At 43.1% G+C, this 23,588-nt stretch overlaps 2 protein-coding genes across 2 annotated transcripts in view; one reads left to right on the top strand and one right to left on the bottom strand.

Moving 5' to 3' along the window:
• The window catches only part of LOC309361297 (vomeronasal type-2 receptor 26-like), a gene marked incomplete at both ends in the record, with an annotated part of 98,127 nt that overhangs the window by 38,521 nt on the left and 36,018 nt on the right, over positions 1-23,588 (top strand). The gene's annotated exons all lie outside the window — the stretch shown is intronic.
• LOC309361310 (vomeronasal type-2 receptor 26-like) overlaps positions 1,816-23,588 on the bottom strand; it is a gene marked incomplete at both ends in the record, with an annotated part of 29,104 nt that continues 7,331 nt past the window's right edge. Inside the window, 5 exons of the mRNA XM_081896198.1 lie at positions 1,816-2,720; positions 3,189-3,315; positions 7,150-7,377; positions 9,413-10,225; positions 11,429-11,673. Coding sequence (XP_081752324.1) covers positions 1,816-2,720; positions 3,189-3,315; positions 7,150-7,377; positions 9,413-10,225; positions 11,429-11,673 — 2,318 coding nt within the window. The remainder of the gene's footprint in view (positions 2,721-3,188; positions 3,316-7,149; positions 7,378-9,412; positions 10,226-11,428; positions 11,674-23,588) is intronic.

Here is a 23,588-nt window from a genome sequence, read left to right as displayed (position 1 = left end):
AGTCCTGGAATGAGGGACATGTCAGCTACCTTTCTAGGATGTTCATAGTAAAGGGTGACATTTTCTCCGTGTATTTGGAACATTTTCATAGCATGCTTTACAAAGACATTTCCTTCAGTCACAATGGAGCTCATCAAATGAGCCTCTTTCTTGACCCACTTGCAGGAGGAGCCCTTGGACAGTGCGACCTTTTCCCACCCGTCACAATTCAACCTCCCCACACACACTATAGATTAAAAGTGTGTTTGTTTGTGTTTATTTTAACAGTTAAGACCAATTATTTGGTGTATGAGCTGCTGTAACTCCATGTTCTGAACACACACACCCCGTCTCTGGAGGTTTAAACTCCTCCTGATAAGAGTGTGTCTTCTCAACTTCTTAGGCTTGCCTATCAATCTCTCATTGACCCTAGCAGATATTCTGACCACCTTTTATCACCAAATACTTATCCATGCTGGCAGATGAGCTAGCAATGGAGTCTTTCCACTTTGCCATGCTCCACTGGGAGTCCAAATGAGCATCTCTTTTGATCCCCTTGCAGGAGGGTGTCCCGGATAGTGTGACCTTGCCCCCACCCTCCACAATCTAGGTCTCCCCACCACTTGTTATCTATAGATTAAATGTGTCTCTGTGTGTTTATTTTAGCAGTTCTCCCCTGCCTCTTATGTGCCAGAGCGACAACTGGAGCTGATCTAGGGTGAATTTCCTTCCACTATGACAAGTTCTGCCATGTCTAAAGAATTCAGGAGACAGAGCTTCAGCTACAGAGAATCTGAGATGTCACAGATGAAGCGAGGAGAATCCTTCCACTCATCATGGTAGTGGAAAAAGAGCAGCAACAGCAGAAACTCCAGCCAGAGTCAAATAGGAACGCATGCTGGATATGGTTTGCATTACCATCCCCAAAGGAGCTGACCATGGCTTTGAGACTAGAGAGGCTGCACTTCCCATATTGTTACCTCTGCTCAAAGAAGTTTTAGAATATATAGCAAAAACTGCAAAATAGATGCAAAGCAAATGGGATGAGTGGGTGTACCATGAGCTGTTATCTCAAGTCAAAGGGCATTGGGCTCTCTGGAAGAAATGATCTTCCTTTCTCCATTACTTCCTTCATCTAACTATCATTGCCGTGATATTTCCCAACAGAAATGAAGAAGAAGGGAAAAATCAGCACTCTTTCTCGCCAGCTCAAAAGCAACTAAGTCCTGAGACACCGTGAAGAGCAACAGATTTATGAGGGCACAATTATCTCAGTATTTTTAATATAATGTTTGTGAAGGAAAATACAGATATTAATTGTATGTACAATGAAGAACAATTCATATCTCAAAGTTTAACATGCTTTAAATGGCATTTTTCTTACCATGTTTATTCCCCCCTCCTAAGAACCCTCCAATTGTGGTGTATATATATATATATATATATATATATATATATATATATATATATATATATATATATGTAAATGATGTTTCTGTGCCCTCTGTTAACTGTTCCTGGGGGGAAGACATTCACTACTCAATTACACTTTTCTCCTCTATTTGTTTTAGCAGTCCCAATCAATTTTCCTATTAAATCAATATTTTGAAATGCAGGAAATGCCAAAGAACCTGAATTTTAAGAGAAAGACATTCAGCTTTCCAAGTTAAAATAGTACAATTAAAAATAAAATTTAAACATTTAGACACTTCTTAAAAGTTTGAAAAGTAACCATCAGAAAAGGAGCCATAAACATGCTAAGAAGCTACATTTGCAAGGCAAGTATGTCTTTTTTAACATTACTGTGCTGGACAACAGTTGTTGAAAATGAGTCATTTAAGAACCAGCTTTTGTTGTCAGATGCTCCTTTGTATTCAAATCAGGCCTGAGTACAATTATGTAGCACTTGGGAAAGAAGATGCAGCCCAGAAGCCCAGCACTGGAAGCCAAGATAGAGAAGATCTGCACAGCCACCATGTATTTCCCCTTTGTGCTCAGATAGGAGGGCACAAAGGAGATCCAAACACTGCAGAAGACCAGCATGCTGAAGGTGATCAGCCTGGCTTCATTGAAGGCCCCAGGCAGCTTCCTAGCTAAGAAAGCCACTGTGAAACAGATGGAGGCCAGGAAGCCCATGTAGCCAAGGGCAGCATAAAACATGGCAACAGACCCTTCATTGCATTGCAGGATGATCTCTCTGGACTGGGAATGCATGTCAGACTCTGGGAAGGGTGGAGAGATTCCCAGCCAGATGATGCAGATGACAACTTGGACACTGGAACAGGAAATGACAATGGAGTTGGTCAGACTCTTTCCCAGCCATCTCCTCATCGTGTTTCCTGGCTTTGTGGCCAGGAAGGCCAGCACCACAGTGATGGTTTTTGCCAACACAGAGGAGACAGCAACTGAAAAGATGATGCTGAAGGCCATTTGTCGGAGAAGGCAGGTCACTTTCCTTGGCCTTCCAATGAAGAGGAAGGAGGACAGAAAGGAAAGCAGGAGGGAAACAAGGAGGATATAGGAGAGGTTCCGGTTGTTAGCTTTGACTATGGGAGTTTCCCGGAATATAATGAATATTCCTAGCACAGCACACGTGGTTAAGGATAAGAATAGGGCAAAGGAAGCTAGGAAGATTCCCAAAGGTTCTTCATAAGCCAGAAAAGTGATGATCTTGTACAAACATTGATCTTTGTCCTTGTTTGGATGCTGATCTTCTGGACACCTGGTGCAACGCTCTGCATCTGGAAAGAACACAAGGAATAACAACTTTACTGCTTTTCCTTAACAAAAAGTAATACCAAAGTGTTCCCCACTAAAAGAAAATATAAAAACCATCGTGTACAACCAGGGAGAGCAATTATTGGTATTAATTATATTACGGGATAGGAAAATGACACTCAAAATGGACCTTGTTGGACTCAACTATATGAAACATTTGTGCCTGACAATCATCTGGGAGTTCATGGTGCCTCTTGTGCCACGTTTGACTAACAGTCAAAGTAACGTCAAATTCCCGTATCTCAGGATTTTCTCCCTCTCTGTGTAGGCTTCTAATTGTCATTCAATGTGTCAATACAGCATGTATGAACACTCAGTGGGGGAAATGCCCAGTTGTGTTGTAGCAGTGCATCAGTTCTAGAACTCCCAGACACCCGAAAGGTCCTTTGTCCTCTTCCCCAAGCGCAGGTCTTTCTGCTGGTGTCACCCACCTTCCTGAGTGGCCATTGTTCCTTCCGCACAGGGAACGCAGTCATAGCAGCAGAGCAGCATTCCTTCCTGAACTACCTTGAAGAATCCAGGCTGGCAACTTTCCACACATCTGGAAGTAGGCAGGGGCTAAGCATAAAGGGGCATCAAGGAAAACGTGTTAAGGCTGCTGTGTTTTTTTTTTTTAATATAATTTTTATTAGGTTTATAATATACAAAATTCAAATTGCAGAAACATATTTCCATAAATCTAATGGGCTCCCCCCATCTTCCGAGCACTGCATTCTCTGTAAATCCAAAACCTCAGCAATTTGTTGACTTATTTTAAACATAATAATATATCTTCCATTTTATCGTGATAAAGGCTGCTGTGTTAAGGATGATAGCAATGTATTACTGAATTGATTATCTTTGACCACATTTATAGACTGCTTGATTGCAGGAAAACCTCTCATGAGAATGTTTCCCTGTTTGATCCAAACCCTAGTTCCTTTTGCTTCCCTTCCCCTGTTGCTCAGCTCTGTTTCAGTTTTCCCTCTTGTACAAGATAAAGTGTCATGATCACTGTATTAATCAGAGGTAGCTAAACTTTATTCATTTGAGATCCATAGTTAAATTTCCTAGATGGGTTCAAGTTAGGAGTCCATCTCTTCTGGCAAACAAATCTATTGCACACTTTTCTGGAAACTGCAGCATTGTTGTTGTTGTTGTTGTTGTTTAGTCGTTTAGTCGTGTCCGACTCTTCGTGACCCCATGGACCAGAGAATGCCAGGCACCTTTGTCCTCTACTGCCTCCCGCAGTTTGGTCAAACTCATGCTGGTAGCCTCGAAAACACTATCCAACCATCTCGTCCTCTGTCGCCCCCTTCTCCTTGTGCCCTCCATCTTTCCCAACATCAGGGTCTTCTCCGGGGAGTCTTCTCTTCTCATGAGGTGGCCAAAGTACTGGAGCCTCAGCTTCACAATCTGTCCTTCCAGTGAGCACTCAGGGTTGATTTCCTTCAGTATGGAGAGGTTTGATCTTCTTGCAGTCCATGGGACTCTCAAGAGTCTCCTCCAGCACCATAATTCAAAAGCATCAATTCTTCGGCGATCAGCCTTCTTTATGGTCCAGCTCTCACTTCCGTACATAACTACTGGGAAAACCATAGCTTTAACTATACGAACCTTTGTTGGCAAGGTGATGTCTCTACTTCTCAAGATGCTGTCTAGGCCTGTCATTGCCCTTCTCCCAAGAAGCAGGCGTCTTTTAATTTCGTGGCTGCTGTCACCATCTGCAGTGATCATTGAGCCCAAGAAAGTAAAATCTCTCACTACCTCCATTTCTTCCCCTTCTATTTGCCAGGAGGTGATGGGACCAGTGGCCATGATCTTCGTTTTTTTGATGTTGAGCTTCAGACCATATTTTGCGCTCTCCTCTTTCACCCTCATTAAAAGGTTCTTTAATTCCTCCTCACTTTCTGCCATCAAGGTTGTGTCATCTGCATATCTGAGGTTGTTGATATTTCTTCCGGCAATCTTAATTCCGGCTAGGGATTCATCCAGCCCAGCCTTTCGCATGATGAATTCTGCATATAAGTTAAATAAGCAGGGAGACAAAATACAGCCTTGTCGTACTCCTTTCCCAATTTTGAACCAATCAGTTGTTCCATATCCAGTTCTAACTGTAGCTTCTTGTCCCATATAGAGATTTCTCATGAGACAGATGAGGTGATCAGGCACTCCCATTTCTTTAAGAACTTGCCATAGTTTGGTGTGGTCCACACAGTCAAAGGCTTTTACATAGTCAATGAAGCAGAAGTAGATGTCTTTCTGGAACTCTCTAGCTTTCTCCATAATCCAGCGCATGTTTGCAATTTGGTCTCTGGTTCCTCTGCCTCTTCTAAATCCAGCTTGCACTTCTGGGAGTTCTCGGTCCACATACTGCTTGAGCCTTCCTTGTAGAATTTTAAGCATAACCTTGCTAGCGTGTGAAATGAGTGCAATTGTGCGGTAGTTGGAGCATTCTTTGGCACTGCCCTTCTTTGGGATTGGGATGTAGACTGATCTTCTCCAATCTTCTGGCCACTGCTGAGTTTTCCAAACTTGCTGGCATATTGAGTGTAGCACCTTAACAGCATCATCTTTTAAAATTTTAAATAGTTCAGCTGGAATACCGTCACTTCCACTGGCCTTGTTATTTGCAGTGCTTTCTAAGGCCCATTTGACTTCACTCTCCAGGATGTCTGGCTCAAGGTCAGCAACCACACTACCTGGGGTATATGGGACATCCATTTCTTTCTGGTATAATTCCTCTGTGTATTCTTGCCACCTCTTCTTGATGTCTTCTGCTTCTGTTAGGTCCTTTCCACTTTTCTCCTTTATTATGGAAATCTTTGTACGAAATGTTCCTTTCATATCTCCAATTTTCTTGAACAGATCTCTGGTTCTTCCCATTCTATTGCTTTCCTCTATTTCTTTGCATTGCTCGTTTAAGAAGGTCTTCTTGTCTCTCCTTGCTATTCTTTGGAAATCTGCATTCAATTTCCTGTATCTTTCACCATCTCCCTCGCATTTTGCTTGCCTTCTCTCCCCCGCTATTTGTAAGGCCTCATTGGACAGCCACTTTGCTTTCTTGCATTTCCTTTTCATTGGGATGGTTTTCGTTGCTGCCTCCTGTATAATGTTACGAGCCTCCATCCATAGTTCTTCAGGCACTCTGTCCACCAAATCTAAATCCTTAAACCTGTTCCTCACTTCCACTGTGTATTCATAAGGGATTTGACTTAGATTGTATCTTACCGGCCCAGTGGTTTTTCCTACTTTCTTCAGTTTAAGCTTGAATTTTGCTATAAGAAGCTGATGATCTGAGCCACAGTCAGCTCCAGGTCTTGTTTTTGCTGACTGTATAGAGCTTCTCCATCTTTGGCTGCAGAGAATATAATCAATCTGATTTCGATGCTGCCCATCTGGTGATGTCCATGTGTAGAGTCGTCTCTTGTGTTGTTGGAAAAGCGTGTTTGTGATGACCAGCTTGTTCTCTTGACAGAACTCTATTAGCCTTTGCCCTGCTTCGTTTTGATCTCCAAGGCCAAACTTGCCAGTTGTTCCTTTTATCTCTTGACTCCCTACTTTAGCATTCCAATCCCCTATGATGAGAAGAACATCCTTCTTTGGTGTCACTTCTATAAGGTGTTGTAAGTCTTCATAGAATTGGTCAATTTCAGTTTCTTCAGCACCAGTAGTTGGTGCATAAACTTGGATTACTGTGATGTTAAAAGGTCTGCCTTGGATTCGTATCGAGATCATTCTATCATTTTTGAGATTGCATCCCAGTACAGCCTTCACCACTCTTTTGTTAACTATGAGGGCCACTCCATTTCTTTTACAGGTTTCTTGCCCACAGTAGTAGATATGATGGTCATCCGAACTGAATTCACCCATTCCCGTCCATTTTAGTTCACTGATGCCCAGGATGTCAATATTTATTCTTGCCACCTCATTTTTGACCACCTCCAACTTACCCAGGTTCATGGTTCTTACATTCCAGGTTCCTATGCAATATTTTTCTTTACAGCATTGGACTTTCCTTTCGCTTCCAGGCATATCCGCAACTGAGCGTCCTTTCGGCTTTGGCCCAGCCGCATAGAACATGGATTTACAGGAGCAGTTCAGGAAATATTGCCAGCACTGAGGCTGCTAAAAGCCACACTCTCTTACAGATTTTAAGTTTTTAGTGGTTTAAATATGACAGGGGAAGGGGAAAACCAGTGGCCACATCATCTAGTTACTAAAACACCCACCTTGAAATTACACTCCCATAGCAGCTGATTCATGCATATACAGAGTTTCACAGGGACCCACTGTTAGATTTTCAAGGAATGCAGGAGGCATTTGAAAGGCAGTGTGACACAAAACATGGTGGCATGATTTGAACTTATCGGATGGGAAATCTAATAAAATGAAACAAATTATTTTCCCCACCTTGTTGAGCCATTTGGGGCACACAGTGGCATTCTGGTCGATGGAGCACTTTAGGTCTAGGGATTTCTGCCTATTGATGCTTCCAATGATCTCTCTAAGAAGGGACCGATTTGGAAACACCACCCAGTTCACAATGTCCAGGTCAGCTGCCAGTTCCCCATTCTCATCCAAATACACTCCGTCCATTGAAGAATTGTAAAACTGGTCGTCGCCCAGGAAAGAGTGGAGCTAGAATGGCAGAGAAAAGGGCCACATATAGAACAGGGGAAACAACACTGACTATTCCACTCTGCACATTTCATGCTTGGATCTGTTCTCATTTGGGATTGGCTACAGAGTGTCAGGGACTGGTTGGGCAGTTTGCTGGGAAGCACCAGCCAGGGAACCCCCAGGGGAGGAAGGCTCAGAGCCAGGGGATTGGTGGTGGGACACTGAGGAGAGCTCAGAGGAAGAAGACTGCAATGGGGGGCTGGATGCTGAAGGGGCAACAGGGTTTAGTGAGCAGGGAGAGTCAGTGATGGGGAGCAGTTCAGTCTCTGAGGCTGAAGCAGAGGAGAGGGTTCAAGAGGCTGCTGGAGAATCCAAGGACCTTTTGAGAATGACAAGGACAGAAGTATCTAAATTGTACAAAAAATTATTTATGTATGCAACTACAGCAGCTAATCTCCTCAAAAAGGAAAGAAGCAGAAGTCCCTGCAAATGAAAAATGGACACAAAATCTATTGCAATATGCAGAAATGGTAAAACTTACTGGAAGAATAGGAAACCATCATAACAAACTTTTTATTAACGAATTTTGAAATGGTTTATTGAATATTTACAGATAAATTTCAAACATCTAAAAACATTGGCAGGATTATTGTAACATCCTGCAATTTCATAAGAATATATATTTAAAGTAGATCATTTAAAGAGCAAATTAAATGAATTGGATATGCAGAAGATATTAAAAAGTAAATTTAAGGAACCTTAGAAAGAGGGGGAAGGAAGTTCAGTCTTTGAAATATTAAAATGATTGTAAAACTATTTCAATGTATAAATTAGAAAAGTATAAATAAAACTATAAAAAAGTAGAAAAGACCATTTGGGAAGTGTTGCTGAGTTGTATGCTGTTTTCTGGAATAACTAATAAAATGTATACATTTTAAAAGTATAAATAAAAACTTGAAAAAAGATAAAAGACCGAATGGGAAGTGTTGCTGAGTCATATGCCATTTTCTTGAATAAATAGTTAAGAACTGCCTGCCTCTGAGTTCTGACTTGCATGTGACTCCAGTCTGGCACCAAAAGATGTACAATGAAGGTGCCAGACAAACTTCCCCGGAGGCAGCATTCTCCCAACGGGGAGCCAAAGCAGAAAAGGCGCATTCTCGTGTTGCCACCCTCCAGACTTCTCATGATGGCGACACACGAAGAAGGGCCTCAGATGATGACTTCAGCTATTATCTGCTCTCAATAAAAATATCCAAGATAAAAAATATTCAAGATACTCTATATGAAATGGAAAATTTAGTTCAAAGCATATTAATGGGATCGGAATATAAATACGCCAGAAATATGACAAATGTCCGTATACAGTGGACTCTCAGGTTGCGAACGTGATCTGTGCGGGATGCATGTTCACAACCTGCAGCTTTCGCAACCTGCAGCGGCGCGTCAGCACACACACAGGTTGCGATTCAGCTCTTCTGTGCATGCGCAACACCCGAAACCCAGAAGTAATCCATTCCGGAACTTCTGGGTTTCAGAGGGTCTGTAACCTGAAAAAACGCAACCTGAAGCGTCTGTAACCCGAAGCATGACTGTGTCTCAGACTCTATTGTAATGAGAAGATGAGTCACTCAGACACTTGATACAGGCTCCATCAACATGCACAATCTTTAGACAAAGGATAGAGCTCAGTGGAGCTCAGTAGGTGCCAAAGTATCATCCTAAACAGGAGGGAAGAAGGCTTTGGGAGAGAGAGCCTGTGCAATGCCATCTTCCCTGCCCAAGGGAATTCTTACGGAGGTGGTGGGGGTCAAATTGGCCACTGCAAGGCAGAGAAGAGATTAGGCCAGTGGTAGGAAATGTTCCCAGAGAGACTATCGTCTGAGAAGAGATAAAAAGGATTCAATTCAGGGCACTTCACAAAGGGGTTTTCAAGATCTCACCTTCCCACCACATTCCCCAAGTTCTCAGGCAATCTCCAAGACAACCATTCAGGAATTGTACAATTGATTGTCATGGTTGGCTGAGATGTCATTGTTGGGAAAGGAAATACCTGCCATGGTTGTAGCCTTTGAACTTCCAGACTGTCCTTCAACCTCCACTTTGATCTAGAGGAATACGCAGCATTTAAGGAACGGGCCACAGCTTGGACAGTGTTGTAAATCCTGTAGCTGTTTAGAGATAAGAGTCTTTCCAGATATTCTTGGGGCAGCATCTCCAGTTCCTTTCTTTCTCGGCATCTTGTCCATCGTTTCACTGACAATGTGTGCTTTAAATAGGAACAAGTAAAAGCTTCCTGCCAAAACTGCTTACTTGCAAAGAAAAAGGCATAAAAATCACCATCTTTTGCCCATTTATTTGCCCCAATAGGGAAAGAAAGAATACTGTGAAAGTGCTGGAAATGTAAACCATTCTTGATTAACCCAATTAAGTCTACACTCAAATCCCACATAGGTGTGAAGATCAAGACTTTCCCCACAGTAGGTTTGACGAGCTGGTCAAATATCATTTCTGCAAGTTTAATTCCTAGAAAGAAATAAGTAGATTCTATGTAATATAAGAATACATGGACTTGTCCCCACTTTTCTAATGGAGCAAGTTTGAAATTCATGGATGGATTAAGTGGTGGAATGCTTTGTGAGACAGCAACACAAATGCCATTCTCTTCAAGCATAGGTGGCAATGTCTTCATGAACATCTCTCCGTTTTCAGTGTCTGGAGCAATGAGACCAATGAATGTCCATCTGAAGTGATGGAGCAGCTTGACAATCGCTGGGTAAACGGCCTCTTCTTTGGGGACCATCCGATAGAAAAAGGGGAACTGCCTCTTGTCATTCAGAACATGGGAGCCAAAGGCGTAGTTGACCTGGCAAGAAAAGATCGACTGTTGGGTTGCATTGTTTGGGATCAAAGCTGAAATCATTCTTACCCCAAATAACATATATTTTCTTTATAAAGGCACGTTGCTTTTTTTGCCCAGACTTTCCTTGACACATAAGATCGCATCCCATCTTTATCTTTATGAAGTCCTTCAGTTCCTGTTTTCATCTTTTAAAATAAGCTTTTATCCTTCTATTTTATTGGTATTCTACTGTAAAGGTAAAGGTACCCCTGCCCGTACGGGCCAGTCTTGACAGACTCTGGGGTTGTGCGCCCATCTCACTTAAGAGGCCAGGGGCCAGCGCTGTCCGCAGACACTTCCGGGTCACATGGCCAGCGTGACATCGCTGCTCTGGCGAGCCAAAGCTGCACACGGAAACGCCGTTTACCTTCCCGCTGGTAAGCGGTCCCTATTTATCTACTTGCACCCGGAGGTGCTTTCGAACTGCTAGGTTGGCAGGCGCTGGGACCGAGCAGCGGGAGCGCACCCCGCAGCAGGGATTCGAACTGCCGACCTTTCGATCGGCAAGTCCTAGGCGCTGAGGCTTTAACCCACAGCGCCACCTGTGTCCCTACTGTACATTACAACAATTTTCTTACTGCCTTATGTGGTGCACTACTAAAAGGTTTTTAAATTATTGAATAAACAAAAAAAATTCCTTCCAGTAGCACCTTAAAGACCAACTAAGTTATCTGAAGATACCTGAAGAAGTGTGTATGCACACGAAAGCTCATACCAAGAACTAACTTAGTTGGTCTTTAAGGTGCTGCTGGAAGGAATTTTTTTGTTTTGACTATGGCAGACCAACACGGCTACCTATCTGTAACTTTAAATTATTGAGTGGGTTATGAAAGTTTTCAGTTAATAAACAAAATATCACAGTTTCATTCAGGGGAAACTTTTCTGATTTATTCAGATTTTAGTGGTATGGTGACTAGTATGAGGGAAGTTCCCTTCCTTCTCATTTTATATGCGCAGGCATACAAACACACACACACACATTTGACACAAATGGAAGGGAGGAAGGATAGGAAATATCCAAAAGAGCACAGCAATTCATCTGACCATTCCTTATCTCCTTTCTTCAATGCCTTGACATCCAATGTCTTCTTCATTCTGAGTTGATACTACCCAACACTTTCATGGCTGACAACCACAGTCAGATGATCCCACCATCTCCATTCCTACCTGTGGCATTTTATAGATGCTCAACATGCTTGAAATCTGGATGGAGTTCTCAGAGTCAGAGTCAGCCCCTTCCAGAACTGCAATCAAGTTATTCTTTCCTCCGCAGTTGTAGTTTGGAACATTCGTCTGTCTAGAAGAGACCAGGTCTACCAAAGCTTCACATGTTATCCTTTCTTGAAAAAAGTTCTCATAGATATTGTAGCCCAGAGTGATGTTGGGCAAGAACCTGGGATTCTGGTTGATGTCTTGAATGGCAAAAAAGAAGGACAGGGGCAGCCAGTACTTGGTTCCTGCTTTCCTGAAAAAATGTACATATCACAGCCTATAATCCAGTATTCAGTGAATATATCACTTCCAACTCTTGCTTCTTCTTTTTTTTGACAAGCTTCTAAGGATAATCTAAAGTCCTGGATTCTATTTCTAGAATTTAATCACACTAACACTGATTCAGACCGCCAATCCTCACTTAATGATGCATGAGTGTTGGGAAAGCTTTGTTCAGTCAATACTCATTATCCTATGGAAAACAAAACTAAAATAGAGTGAATTTTTGATGATGGAATTAGACGGGCACAGACTTTCAAAGAATAATAGGAGAGAAAAGGTTTTTAGAGGCTCATTAAATAACACGGAACATCTATTTTCCCCCTCTCTCACATTCTCCTCCCTTCCCCTCGGGTCCCTTCCAAGCCTGTTATTTTTATAAGTAATTTTATTGATTTGTTTTTAAAAAGAATGCAAACATTAAAAAAGAAAGAAAATAAAGAATTAAAAATATAGACCCCAAAGCACCACAATCTGGCAGGACCAAAGTACACAGAAATACTACAGCTCCAAAAGGATGATAAGTAAAAATCGATATTACACGGCGCAGCAGTACTCCATTCCCCATAAATTGACTTACTTACGAAAGCTGGTAGAGGGAGGCTCATTGAACTGCCACAGATTTAATACAGCAGCTGTGGCAGAGAAGATTCCACTAATGAGGTGGTCTCCTGTCCTGTAATAATTGAATGGCTCAATCCAGTCTCTCTCCAAAGTCAAGGGGCATTTTGCCTTCGCTCCACAGTCTGCATGAGGCACCAAGAGCAGGAGAAGCAGTACCATTCTGTGCCTGCTTGGAACACCTTCCTTTCCTGTGACTGCTCCTCTGAACTAGAAAATAATTAGATAATGTTGATGGGATGCAACCAAGACTTCACACCTAGAAGGAATAGAGGCGAGCCTTGCACCCTTGTATAGCAATATGCCTGTCCTAAATCTGAACCCAAATTGTCAGTGGTACAGAAGGCCTTTATGCACCAATCCTTTTCTGCTCTGATGATATGTCTTAATGACTGTATGTTGTTGTCAATTCAGATATCTCCTTAAGTGGACTCAAAGGTGATCTTTGGAGAAATCTCTGGAGCTTTGTTGAGAAGAAGATGAAAGAAAAACCCCTCTATGATTTTGATAATTACAAAGGGAAGAAGCATGGCCTCTGAAATGTCCTGAACTCTTTACGTGGCTTCATGCACAGGTGCAGGCTGGTGAAAAACATGTTTGCAAAAACTCCCACATGTGCCTTCAAACTCTGAGAGGCATAACAGAATGGGCAACTGAAAAGTCTAACTTTGGTGAAAGAAGCTCATTCCACACCCTCCAGCATTCCTCTGATGTAAATAGGGAGGCACATCTTTTGGTGCCGTGCTCCCGCGGGAGCCTGCTGACTTGCGCAAGATTGTGGCACCACTGCAAGCTTGAGCAGGGTCAGGCCTGGGTTATGGAAGGCTGAAGGTTTAGAAGGGTCGTGCTCTGTATCACAAGGGCTGACAGGGAAGTGCCGGGCCATTGCAGGTCAAGCAGAGGCTGGGGAGACAGCGAGGTCATCCTGGCTTGACTCCTTCAGCTCGAGAAGTTACAGGAAACTTAGCTCTAGGCCCGCCTTTCCCCTCTAGCTTCTCACTCTGGAGCCCTTCCCAACAGACGGAGACTGCGACATGGGGGTGAGCTCCTCCCCTGGGTCTGTCTGTCAACATGTAGGACTCTTCTAGATCAGGGTGTGAGAGGAGGAGAGCCAGCAGGACTGAGACTGTTCTGCTGTGGGATGGCAGGTGTACCCCCAATTCCTCACTGTCTGTGTCTCTGCTCACATTGAGACACTCAGCCTCCGGCCTTGTCCTGGAAGGTCCTCCACCTTCTGACACCCCCGTTGATTCCAGTTCCTGCCAGCTCAACCCTTCCCCCTTGTCCCACCACCAGGACCCAGGGGTTCAGTCCTCATCTTCCCTGTCTTCCTTGAGGGGCTCTTGGATGGGAGGCTCCCCCACTCCTCCTCATCCAGCCAGTCTGTGATACTTGAATATGGACCATGTGGAGACACAGGTCAACTGAGGTGACCCACCCCAAGCCACTGCAGGAAGCTCTATGGTCCGCAGGCCCCACACTTGGCTTCTGGAAGGAGACAAAGGTCTTGAGGGCTGCATGCAGCCCTTGGGCTGTGCACTGGAGCACCCCAACGTAGAGGAACTAGACAAGCATGTCTGATTTCACCATTGCTTTTTCATATTTGCTTCTGCTATTAGACAACATAGGGAGATCCACAATTCAGTTGAATTTCGAACAAATTTCCACATTTGTTCGAAAGCTATTAAATATTTAAGTATGGTGATACCAAAAGATATAACTCACTTTGTAACATGTAATATTACACACACACACACACACACACACACACACACACACACACACACATATATAAGAGAGAGAGCGCTTTCTTCAGACATTATTAGTTGGGAGTCATTAAGCCTTCCTCTTTGGGCAAGAACATTAATAATACAACGTAAACAGTTGATAAAGTCACAGTCCGGTATATCTTTTTAAGTTAGCCGATATTTAAAGCTTCTTGGGGACATTTTCACCGTGTTATGATTTTTTATATTATTTTGTATATGCCAGCAAGTTTGGAAAACTCAGCAGTGGCCAGAAGATTGGAGAAGATCAGTCTACATCCCATACTGAAGGAAATCAACCCTGAGTGCTCACTGGAAGGACAGATTGTGAAGCTGAGGCTCCAGTACTTTGGCCACCTCATGAGAAGAGAAGACTCCCTGGAGAAGACCCTGATGTTGGGAAAGATGGAGGGCACAAGGAGAAGGGGGCGACAAAGGACGAGATGGTTGGATAGTGTTTTCGAGGCTACCAGCATGAGTTTGACCAAACTGCGGGAGGCAGTAGAGGACAGAGGTGCCTGGCGTTCTCTGGTCCATGGGGTCACGAAGAGTCGGACACGACTAAACGACTAAACAACAACAGCAACTATTGTCCCTGGGTGCTGTTTAATGGGCAAATAGGGAGCCCAGTGAACTCCCCCCCCCAATCTTTTTAAAAGCCAAAGAATAATGATGTAAACTTGAATCCCTAATTGAAGGACAATTATTCAGTGTATGAGCTGCTGTAACCCCATGTTCTGAACAAGACCCCTCCCCCTGTCTTCAAAGGTTTAATCTTCATCTTGATAATGATGGACGGGTGTCTTTCCAGAACTTCTGAGGCCTGCCTATTAATCTCTCATTGACCCTAGGAGAGAAATTCTTGGCAGTCAGATATTCTGACCACCTTTTATCACCAAATAATTATCCATGCTGGCAGATGAGCAAGCAATGGACTCTTTCCAGTTTGCCATGCTCCACTGGGAGTCCAAATGAGCATCTTTTTTGATCCCTTTGCGGGAGGGTGCCCTGGATAGTGTGACCTTGTCCCCACCCTCCACAATCTAGGTCTTCCCACCACCTGTTATCTATGGATTAAATGTGTCTCTGAGTGTTTATTTTAGCAGTTCTGCCCTGCCTCTTATATGCCAGAGGGCCAGCTGGAGCTAATCTTGGGTGGATTGACTTCCATTATGACAAGTTCTCCCATATCTAAAGAAGTCAGGAGACAGAGCTTCAGCCACAGAGAATCAGAGATAGCCCAGATGAAAGAGGGAGAATGTCTCCACTCATCATGGTAGTGGAAAAGCAGCAGCAGCAACCGCAACTCCAGTCAGAGTCAAATAGGAGCACATGCTAGCAATACTCAAGCAATTTTTATTTCAAGGAACTGACCGTGGCTTTGAGACTAGAGAGGCTGCACTTCCCTTGTTGCTACCTCTGCTCAAAGATGTATTGGAAGCAGTCCTAATCCGTTTTCTTTTAAATTAGTATTTTAAAGTACAGGAACAAACAAAGAGTATGATTTTTAAGAAGACAACACTCAAATGATGTCATGTTTATAGCGCAATGAAAAGTAAAGCTTAATCATTTAGACATATTTTAAATCTATCAGACAAGGAGGCATAAACATTGTTTCCTGCAAGTTGAACCTAGGTGTGCACTAGCTGCATAGAAAGTAGTATTCTTTCGCTGAAACATGATGGATTCGCCAATTGAATTGAATTGATCTTTATTACGGCCATTGGCCCGTCACACGACAGTTTTCCATACCACCATAATGTACTTGAACCTCCAAATTTAAAACCGCCAAAACTTACAAAAAAAAAACAGACAAGAACCAAGCAAAACAAAAACAAAAGACCAACATCATACATTACAACAAATTTGTAGCATAAACATCGCCCTCTGCTCAAAATTGATGGAAGACATCAATGGTGATATCACCTAATTACATCCTAAAACATAGATCATGGTTTAAAGGGATTATCCGAGCCACACAGGAGTCCGTTTCTCTTCTTTAGGGATAGGACGCTGGTCAAGAATCTGGCAACCATGAGTGATCTTAGGGGGTCATCATCATTTAATAGATATCTCAATTTGGCTTCAGTCGTATCATCGGCAATTCCCTTAAGATATTGAGCAAGAAACTTGCTCCTGGCCGATAAGTGAAAAGCACAATCAAGAATTATGTGATGCAACGATTCCAGTGCCCCACAGTTACAATCACATAAGAGCGATATCTGTCCATTGGAGAATCTATTTCTCAGCACGTTCGATGGGAAGGTGTTGAATCTTGCCTTTACAAAGGCATATCTATGAGCTGAGGAAGTTAAAGAATTCAAATAGTTTGGGAGCCTTAAGAGGGGTAATAAACCAAGATTTAGAGGTGAGCAGGTACCATTGCCCAAGATCATTTTCTGCTGCAAGTCCATCTCCTCTAGCTTACAGGTTACTGTTCTTTTAGCTGGAACTATATCCTGCTCTAGTAATTTGGATGGGGAGATTCCCATTGCCATTATTTTCAGCTGTAAATTTTTTACCCATGGGCTCTGGAAATCATCTCTCCACATACATTGTATCAAGTACAAGTTTGGGAGATTGTGCCATAGAGATAACCAGTGACAAAGTATGTGCTTCCACAGAGCATTTTCCAGGGATACAATATTAAGTTCCATGCATAACGCTGTATTACTTACACAGTTGGGCAGTTTCAATATCCCTCTTAAAAACTGATTTTGAATGACCTCCAGGTGAGATAGGTTGGCAAAAGTCCCCCAAATTGAGATGGCATAAGCAATCGTCGGGATCACCTTGGCCTTGAAGACTTTCAACGCCGATGGGATATGAAGGGCCCCATCGGTGAAGAAGAATCGCAAGATCGCCAAGGAGATAGATTTGGCTCTATTTGTAACATAGGCTACATGGGCCTTCCATCTGAGGTTATGTTGTAACCAGACTCCCAAATATTGGAATCTATAGACTTGTTCGATGACTCTCCCATCAATTCTCCAATTATGGAGTTTCCGGCTCTTTGAGAAAATCAGGATCTTAGATTTTCCATAATTAATTGTAAGGGAATTTGCATGACAGTATGATCCAAAAATTTTTAGGGCCCTCCTGAGACCTACTCTAGAAAGAATGACTGCGTCATCCGCATATAGTAACAAGGGGCAGCGATAAAGTGCTAGGCGGGGTGCATGAATCCTTTCTTGGGCCTCTATCAGGGGAGTCCTCATGATGGATTCGCCATTTGCCAGATTCAGAATCTGATAGAACACTAGCTCTAAATCATCAAACCATCACAGAACAAGATCAAATACCACCCTTTGATTTCATCATTAGATCCTCCTTTGTATTCAAATCAGGCCTGAGTACAATTATGTAGCACTTGGGAAAGAAGATGCAGCCCAGAAGCCCAGCACTGGAAGCCAAGATAGAGAAGATCTGCACGGCTGCCATATATTTCCCCTTTGTGCTCAGATAGGAGGGCACAAAGGAGACCCAAACACTGCAGAAGACCAACATGCTGAAGGTAATCAGCTTGGCTTCATTGAAGGCCCCAGGCAGCTTCCTAGCTAAGAAAGCCACTGTGAAGCAGATGGAGGCCAGGAAGCCCATGTAGCCAAGGGCAGCATAAAACATGGCAACAGACCCTTCATTGCATTGCAGGATGATCTCTCTGGGCTGGGAATGCATGTCAGACTCTGGGAAGGGTGGAGAGATTCCCAGCCAGATGATGCAGATGACAACTTGGACACTGGAACAGGAAATGACAATGGAGTTGGCCAGACTCTTCCCTAGCCATCTCTTCACTCTGTTTCCTGGTTTTGTGGCCAGGAAGGCCAGCACCACAGTGATGGTTTTGGCCAACACAGAAGAGACGGCAACTGAGAAGATGATGCTGAAGGCCATTTGTCGGAGAAGACAAGTCACTTTCCTTGGCCTTCCAATGAAGAGGAAGGAGGACAGAAAGGAAAGCAAGAGGGAAACAAGGAGGATATAAGAGAGGTCCTTGTTATTGGCTTTGACTATGGGAGTTTCGTTATACTTAATGAATATTCCTAGCACAAGGGCTGCACTTATGGTTAAAACGATGGTCAAGGAAGCCAGGAGAACCCCCAAATGTTCTTCATAAGTCAGGAAGTTGACGCTCTTGTGGAGACATTGATCTCTGGCCTCATTTGGATGTTGATCTTCTGGACACCTGGTGCAATGTTCAGCATCTGGAAAGAACAAGACCAACTTTGTATCCTTCTCTATTGCTTTTAATGTGCAGACTGTGATATCAAAGTAGTTCCCACTAGAAGACACATAACTAGATCCAGTAAAAAAGTAATTGCATATGACCCTGGAAATCAGAAATTTGGACTCAGTATCAATAACATCAAGGATGATGGACTGCTTGAGGCAACAGGTATGCCATCCACTGGTGGTGAAAACAATGGGTAGCGTGACCTAAGGGTCATCTAGTCCACCCCCTTGAATCTCAATGAAAGCTTCCATGACAGGTGGCTGTCCAACCACTGCTTAACAACCTACAAGGAAGAAGAGTTTGGATTTGATATCCCGCTTTATCACTACCCGAAGGAGTCTCAAAGCGGCTAACATTCTCCTTTCCCTTCCTCCCCCACAACAAACACTCTGTGAGGTGAGTGGGGCTGAGAGACTTCAAAGAAGTGTGACTGGCCCAAGGTCACCCAGCAGCTGCATGTGGAGGAGCAGAGACGCGAACCCGGTTCACCAGATTATGAGTCTGTCACTCTTAACCACTACACCACGCTGGCTCTCAGGAAGGAGAGTATATCACTTTCTGAGGGAGACTTGCCATCAAGCCTTACCATCAAAACGTTCCTCCTGATGTTTAGTCGGAATCTCCTTTCTTGTAATGTTAAGACAGTTTTCCAGGTCCTACTCATTGGGGCAGGAGAAAACAATTTGACTGCCTTTTAGATATTTGAAAATGACTAAAGTATGTCCTTTCAGTTCCCTCTTATCCAGCCCAAACATACCCAGCTCCTTCAGCTATCGCTCCTAAGGCTTCGTTTCCAGATCCTTTATCATCTTGGTCGGCCTCCTCTGCACATGTTCCAAATTGTCCATATCTTCTTATATTTTGACACACAGAACTGGACACAATATTCCAGGTGGGGTCTGACCAAAGCAGAATGAAGCAGTGCTATGGTTTTCCTTGATCTGGAAACTAGACTTCTGTTGATGCAGCTTAGAACAGCATGAACTGTTTTTGCTTATGCATCACACTATTGACTCCTGTTAAGCATGTGGTCTACTAATTCCCTAGATCCTTTTCAGGGGTACTAATGGCAAGCCAGGTGTTCCCCATCTTACATTTGTACAGCTGGTTATTCATGCCAAAGTGTATAACCTTATATCCCCCCCCCCTTATTGAAATTTAATTGGTTTATGTGGGCCTACTTCTCCAATCTGCATTGGAGTTATCATCAGTTCTAAATTTCCCCCTGTATATTGGAATGAAGTGATTTCCTCTTCCTCAAGGGCAGCCCTTTCTGCTGGCATTACCCACCTTCCTGAGTGGAGATGGTCCCTTCTGCACAGGGAACGCAATCATAGCAGCAGAGTGGCATTCCTTCCTGAACACGTTTGACCAATCCAGGGCTGCAACTTTCCACACACTTGGAAGTAGGGAAGGTCTAAGCAGCAAAGAAATTGTGTTAGGCCTATTTATTTTTCCCTATGGAAATGAGACATCAGTTTGGGAAGGCCCAGGATTCTCATGTGAACCCTGCAACTAAGGCTTAGTGGCATTGAGTGTGCATTCCTATCTCGGGCAGGTTCACTAGCCATGCATGTTCCTGGTTGGGGTTAGGCTGGCCTCAGTTCTACATGCTCTGCTAACCTTCTGGTTCTCCTATTGTGGGGCTACACATGAAGAAACCTGGAAGCTGCAAATAGTGTGAAGTGAAACAGCCAGGCTGCTCAGTGTGGGAGCAGCCAAGTGGGACAGAGGTAGAAATGTGGAGAACAGAACAAGAGATTACTAGAACCACACTGGCTGTGTGTTTGCTACTGAGCCCAATTCAGCATGTCGCTACTTGGATCAGAGCCTAAGTTCTTACAGGAAGACCCGACCATCCCCCCTCCCAAATATCTGCCATGGTGAATGGTGAGATCTGCAGGATAGTTCAGTCAATTAGCACAGCATGTTGCAGCACCACAGATAGGGAAATTCATTTATCAATCTTCCATGTAGCACACCATGGAAAATAGAGAAGGTGAATGGCGAATTTACTTGATTGCTTTAACAAACTGAAAGCTATGACGAAATTTCTGTACTACCTGATTGTAATAAATCATCTTATGATACTGCTTCCATGGTTGTAAACTCTTGAAAGCACATACTTCTACTCTTCTGCCCTGTAAAATGTTGCACCAATAAAGACCACTGCTGAATCGGAGGTGGCTAACCATATTTTCCACCAGCTATTCTCCAGTGCTTTCGATCATTTTTCAAATTGATTTTAAAATAGAGTTTTTAAAAAAAGAAATATATTTGATAGGTGGGCAGTCAGGTTTTGGGGGGGGTATGACAGTATCACAGCAGAGACATTTGGGAGCAGTCAGTAAAAACATATTTTACAAATAATTTAATTTAATTTTGGCATAGATAGTCTATTCAAACGCCTGAATGGTAGGGGGGCATCAAGGTAATGGTGGGACAATGGTCGGGTTCAGTTAATGGCTCACCATCACAGTCTTTCTCACACACTAGGGTGGGAAGGAAATAGGATGGCCAGCTTTAGCCATTTCCTCACTAGGAAGGGCAAGGAGAGAAATGGGCAGGACTTGTTCATTTCAAAGCCCTTTCCCTTCCCTAAGAGGAAGATCACAGTTTTAAAACCCTGATTTTCCAGTAGGCATTTGGCTTTGCTAGTAGTCAGTTGGCTCTGCGATCTCCAATAGAACTCATCCACAATTCTCAAGGACCAACATACAGATGCTTAAGGACAGTTATACTCTTCCCTTTGCATTTCTGCCTTTTTATTAAGTGTGGGTTTCTGTGGGGAAATGGCCAAGCTCACTCTTCTACAAGTTGTTTGAATGCAGGTGTGAACTTCTGTTGGACATTAGGATAAGGTAAACACATATTCGTAACAGGCACATGTCAGAACTCCAGCAAAAGATCCTAAACCTCCCTTTAGTGTGTGTATGAATACAGATGAGTGCTAACTCACATGTAGACTCATGACATAGTAGCACGCCTCTGGGTTTTGGGTTGGTTTCTTTTACAGCTTAAATATGGCAGGGGTTGCGGTATACCTTGACCACCTCATCTAATTACTAAGATAAACAAGCCCCTGGAAATTGCACTCCAAAACAGTTGAATCCTACATATACACAGTTTGACAGAGACACCATGCTAGATTGTAAAAAAAATGTTGAATGTTGATGTTGACAGGCAAGTGAAAGTAGCCTCACCCTAAGCAAGAAACCATAATTAGAGCTGCAACAGGGTGGGAAATGCAATAAAATGAAAGGGATGATTTTGCCCACCTGGTTAAGCCATGTGTGCCATGCAGTGGAAACTGTTGGGGATAAGCAGTGTCCAGTGCACAGCGGAATGATGAGAAGTATGAGCCAACATGCTCTATACTACTTTATTTACAGTTCAAAGCTGGTAAGTTACAGAAAAACATTTTCCCTCTGCCGGAGCAGAGAAAGCGTCATCTCTCCTCTAAAGCACGGAGAGAATCACAAACTGAAACTGCAAAGAACAGTGAAAAACAGGAAACCAGTGTACGTCACATCCAGTCTCCTATTCCCGTGGGAAAACCTCCAACAGTACAGACTCTGTGGAATGTAAACAACCTGTCTCGTGACAAGCACTTCGCTGCACAGAGAAGAAAGCAGAAACCAACATCCTCCCCCTTTCTGTGAACATCTCTGGGCAGCGTGTTCGTACAATATCAGTACAAACCCAACTTCTGCACATAGGTACAGTGTTGATCCCTTGATACAATCTTGGACAATACATCAGCAGGAATTTCATTACCTGGCATATAGGACACCGTTACGAGTCCCTTCTTAATACGTTCCCTAGCATGTTGCACCTTCAATTGCAAGTGCTTCGTGCTTTGCTTACAACCTTCAGAATTCAGCAAAGCCAAACATGCTTTGTTGTCCTGGTAAACCTGGATTGGACATTTGACAGGAATTTTCATGTCTTTGCACAATTGTAACAACCATTCACAATCTTTAAGTGAATAAGACAGTGCATTCAGTTCAGCTTCACAAGTACTTAAGCTAACTGTTGTTTGCTTCTTGCATGACCAATCAAATAGACCCTGATTGTACTTATAGCAAACTCCAGACGTACTTTTCCTGTCTGTAGTGTCACTTCCAAAACTTGCATCTGCAAATATCTCAAGACCACCAGACTTCTGATTGTTAAATCTCAGTCTGTAATGCATAGTGCCTTTCAAATACCGCGCTATGCGTTTCAGAGCTTTCCAATCCTTAACAGTAGGATTGTTGACTTGTCTGCTTAGCAAATTACAGCTAACAGCAATGTCTGGTCTTGAACATCTGGCAATGAAGTTTAGCTTGCCTAGCACACTTCTGTACAGTGTAGTGTCAGAAAATGCTTCTTCAGTGTCATCTACCTGATAACCTGTTACCATCGGTGTGTCTACAGGGTTAGCATCCATCAGGTTTAGTTTGCTTAACACATCAGCAATTTTCCGTGACTGGTGTACTAGAATGTTACCATCTTGATCTTTCTCTATTTCCAGAGATAGGTAGTTGTTTACCTCACCAAGATCTTTCATGTCAAAGTGCTCTTTTAGTTGAGCTAGGGCGTTATTGTACATTGTGACATCTTTCCAAAAGAATAAAAGATCATCAACATAAAACAAACAATACAGTTTCTTTTGCCCCTCTTCTTTGACAAATACACATGGATCAGCTTTCCCTTGCTTAAAACCTAGAGAAAACAATACTTCAGTGAGTTTTGTGTGCCAACACCGTGCACTTTGTTTGAGACCATAAATTGACTTCTTCAGAGCACAAACAAATCCCTGTTTTACCTGTACGCCATCAGGTGGAAGCATATAAAGTGATTCACCTAGAGATCCGTACAGAAAAGCTGTATTCACATCATGGTGACTAATGTGTAGATTTTCTTCTGCAGCTAGCTTGAGCATAAGCCTAATGCTCTCATACCTCACTGTAGGTGAGTAGGTCTCGTGATAGTCTTCACCTGGTACCTGAGCAAATCCTCTGGCTACCAATCTGGCTTTGTGTCTGACTATCCTGCCATTTTGATCAGTCTTCGCTTTGAAGACCCATTTGCTTCCAAGCAATTTCATTCCTGGAACTATTGGAACTAGGTCCCATGTTTTGTTCCTTTCCAAGGAATCAAGCTCAGCCTTCATGGCATTTAACCATGGCTCAGCTTCCTTTGAATCCAAATCCTGGATTTCTTGGAAACT

Source organism: Podarcis melisellensis (genome assembly GCF_964234715.1).
Source record: "Podarcis melisellensis genome assembly, chromosome: 2".
NCBI classification, from domain to species: domain Eukaryota; kingdom Metazoa; phylum Chordata; class Lepidosauria; order Squamata; family Lacertidae; genus Podarcis; species Podarcis melisellensis.
The sequence above is the reverse complement of the archived record's forward strand: the minus strand, read 5'-3'. Positions and strand labels throughout refer to the sequence as shown.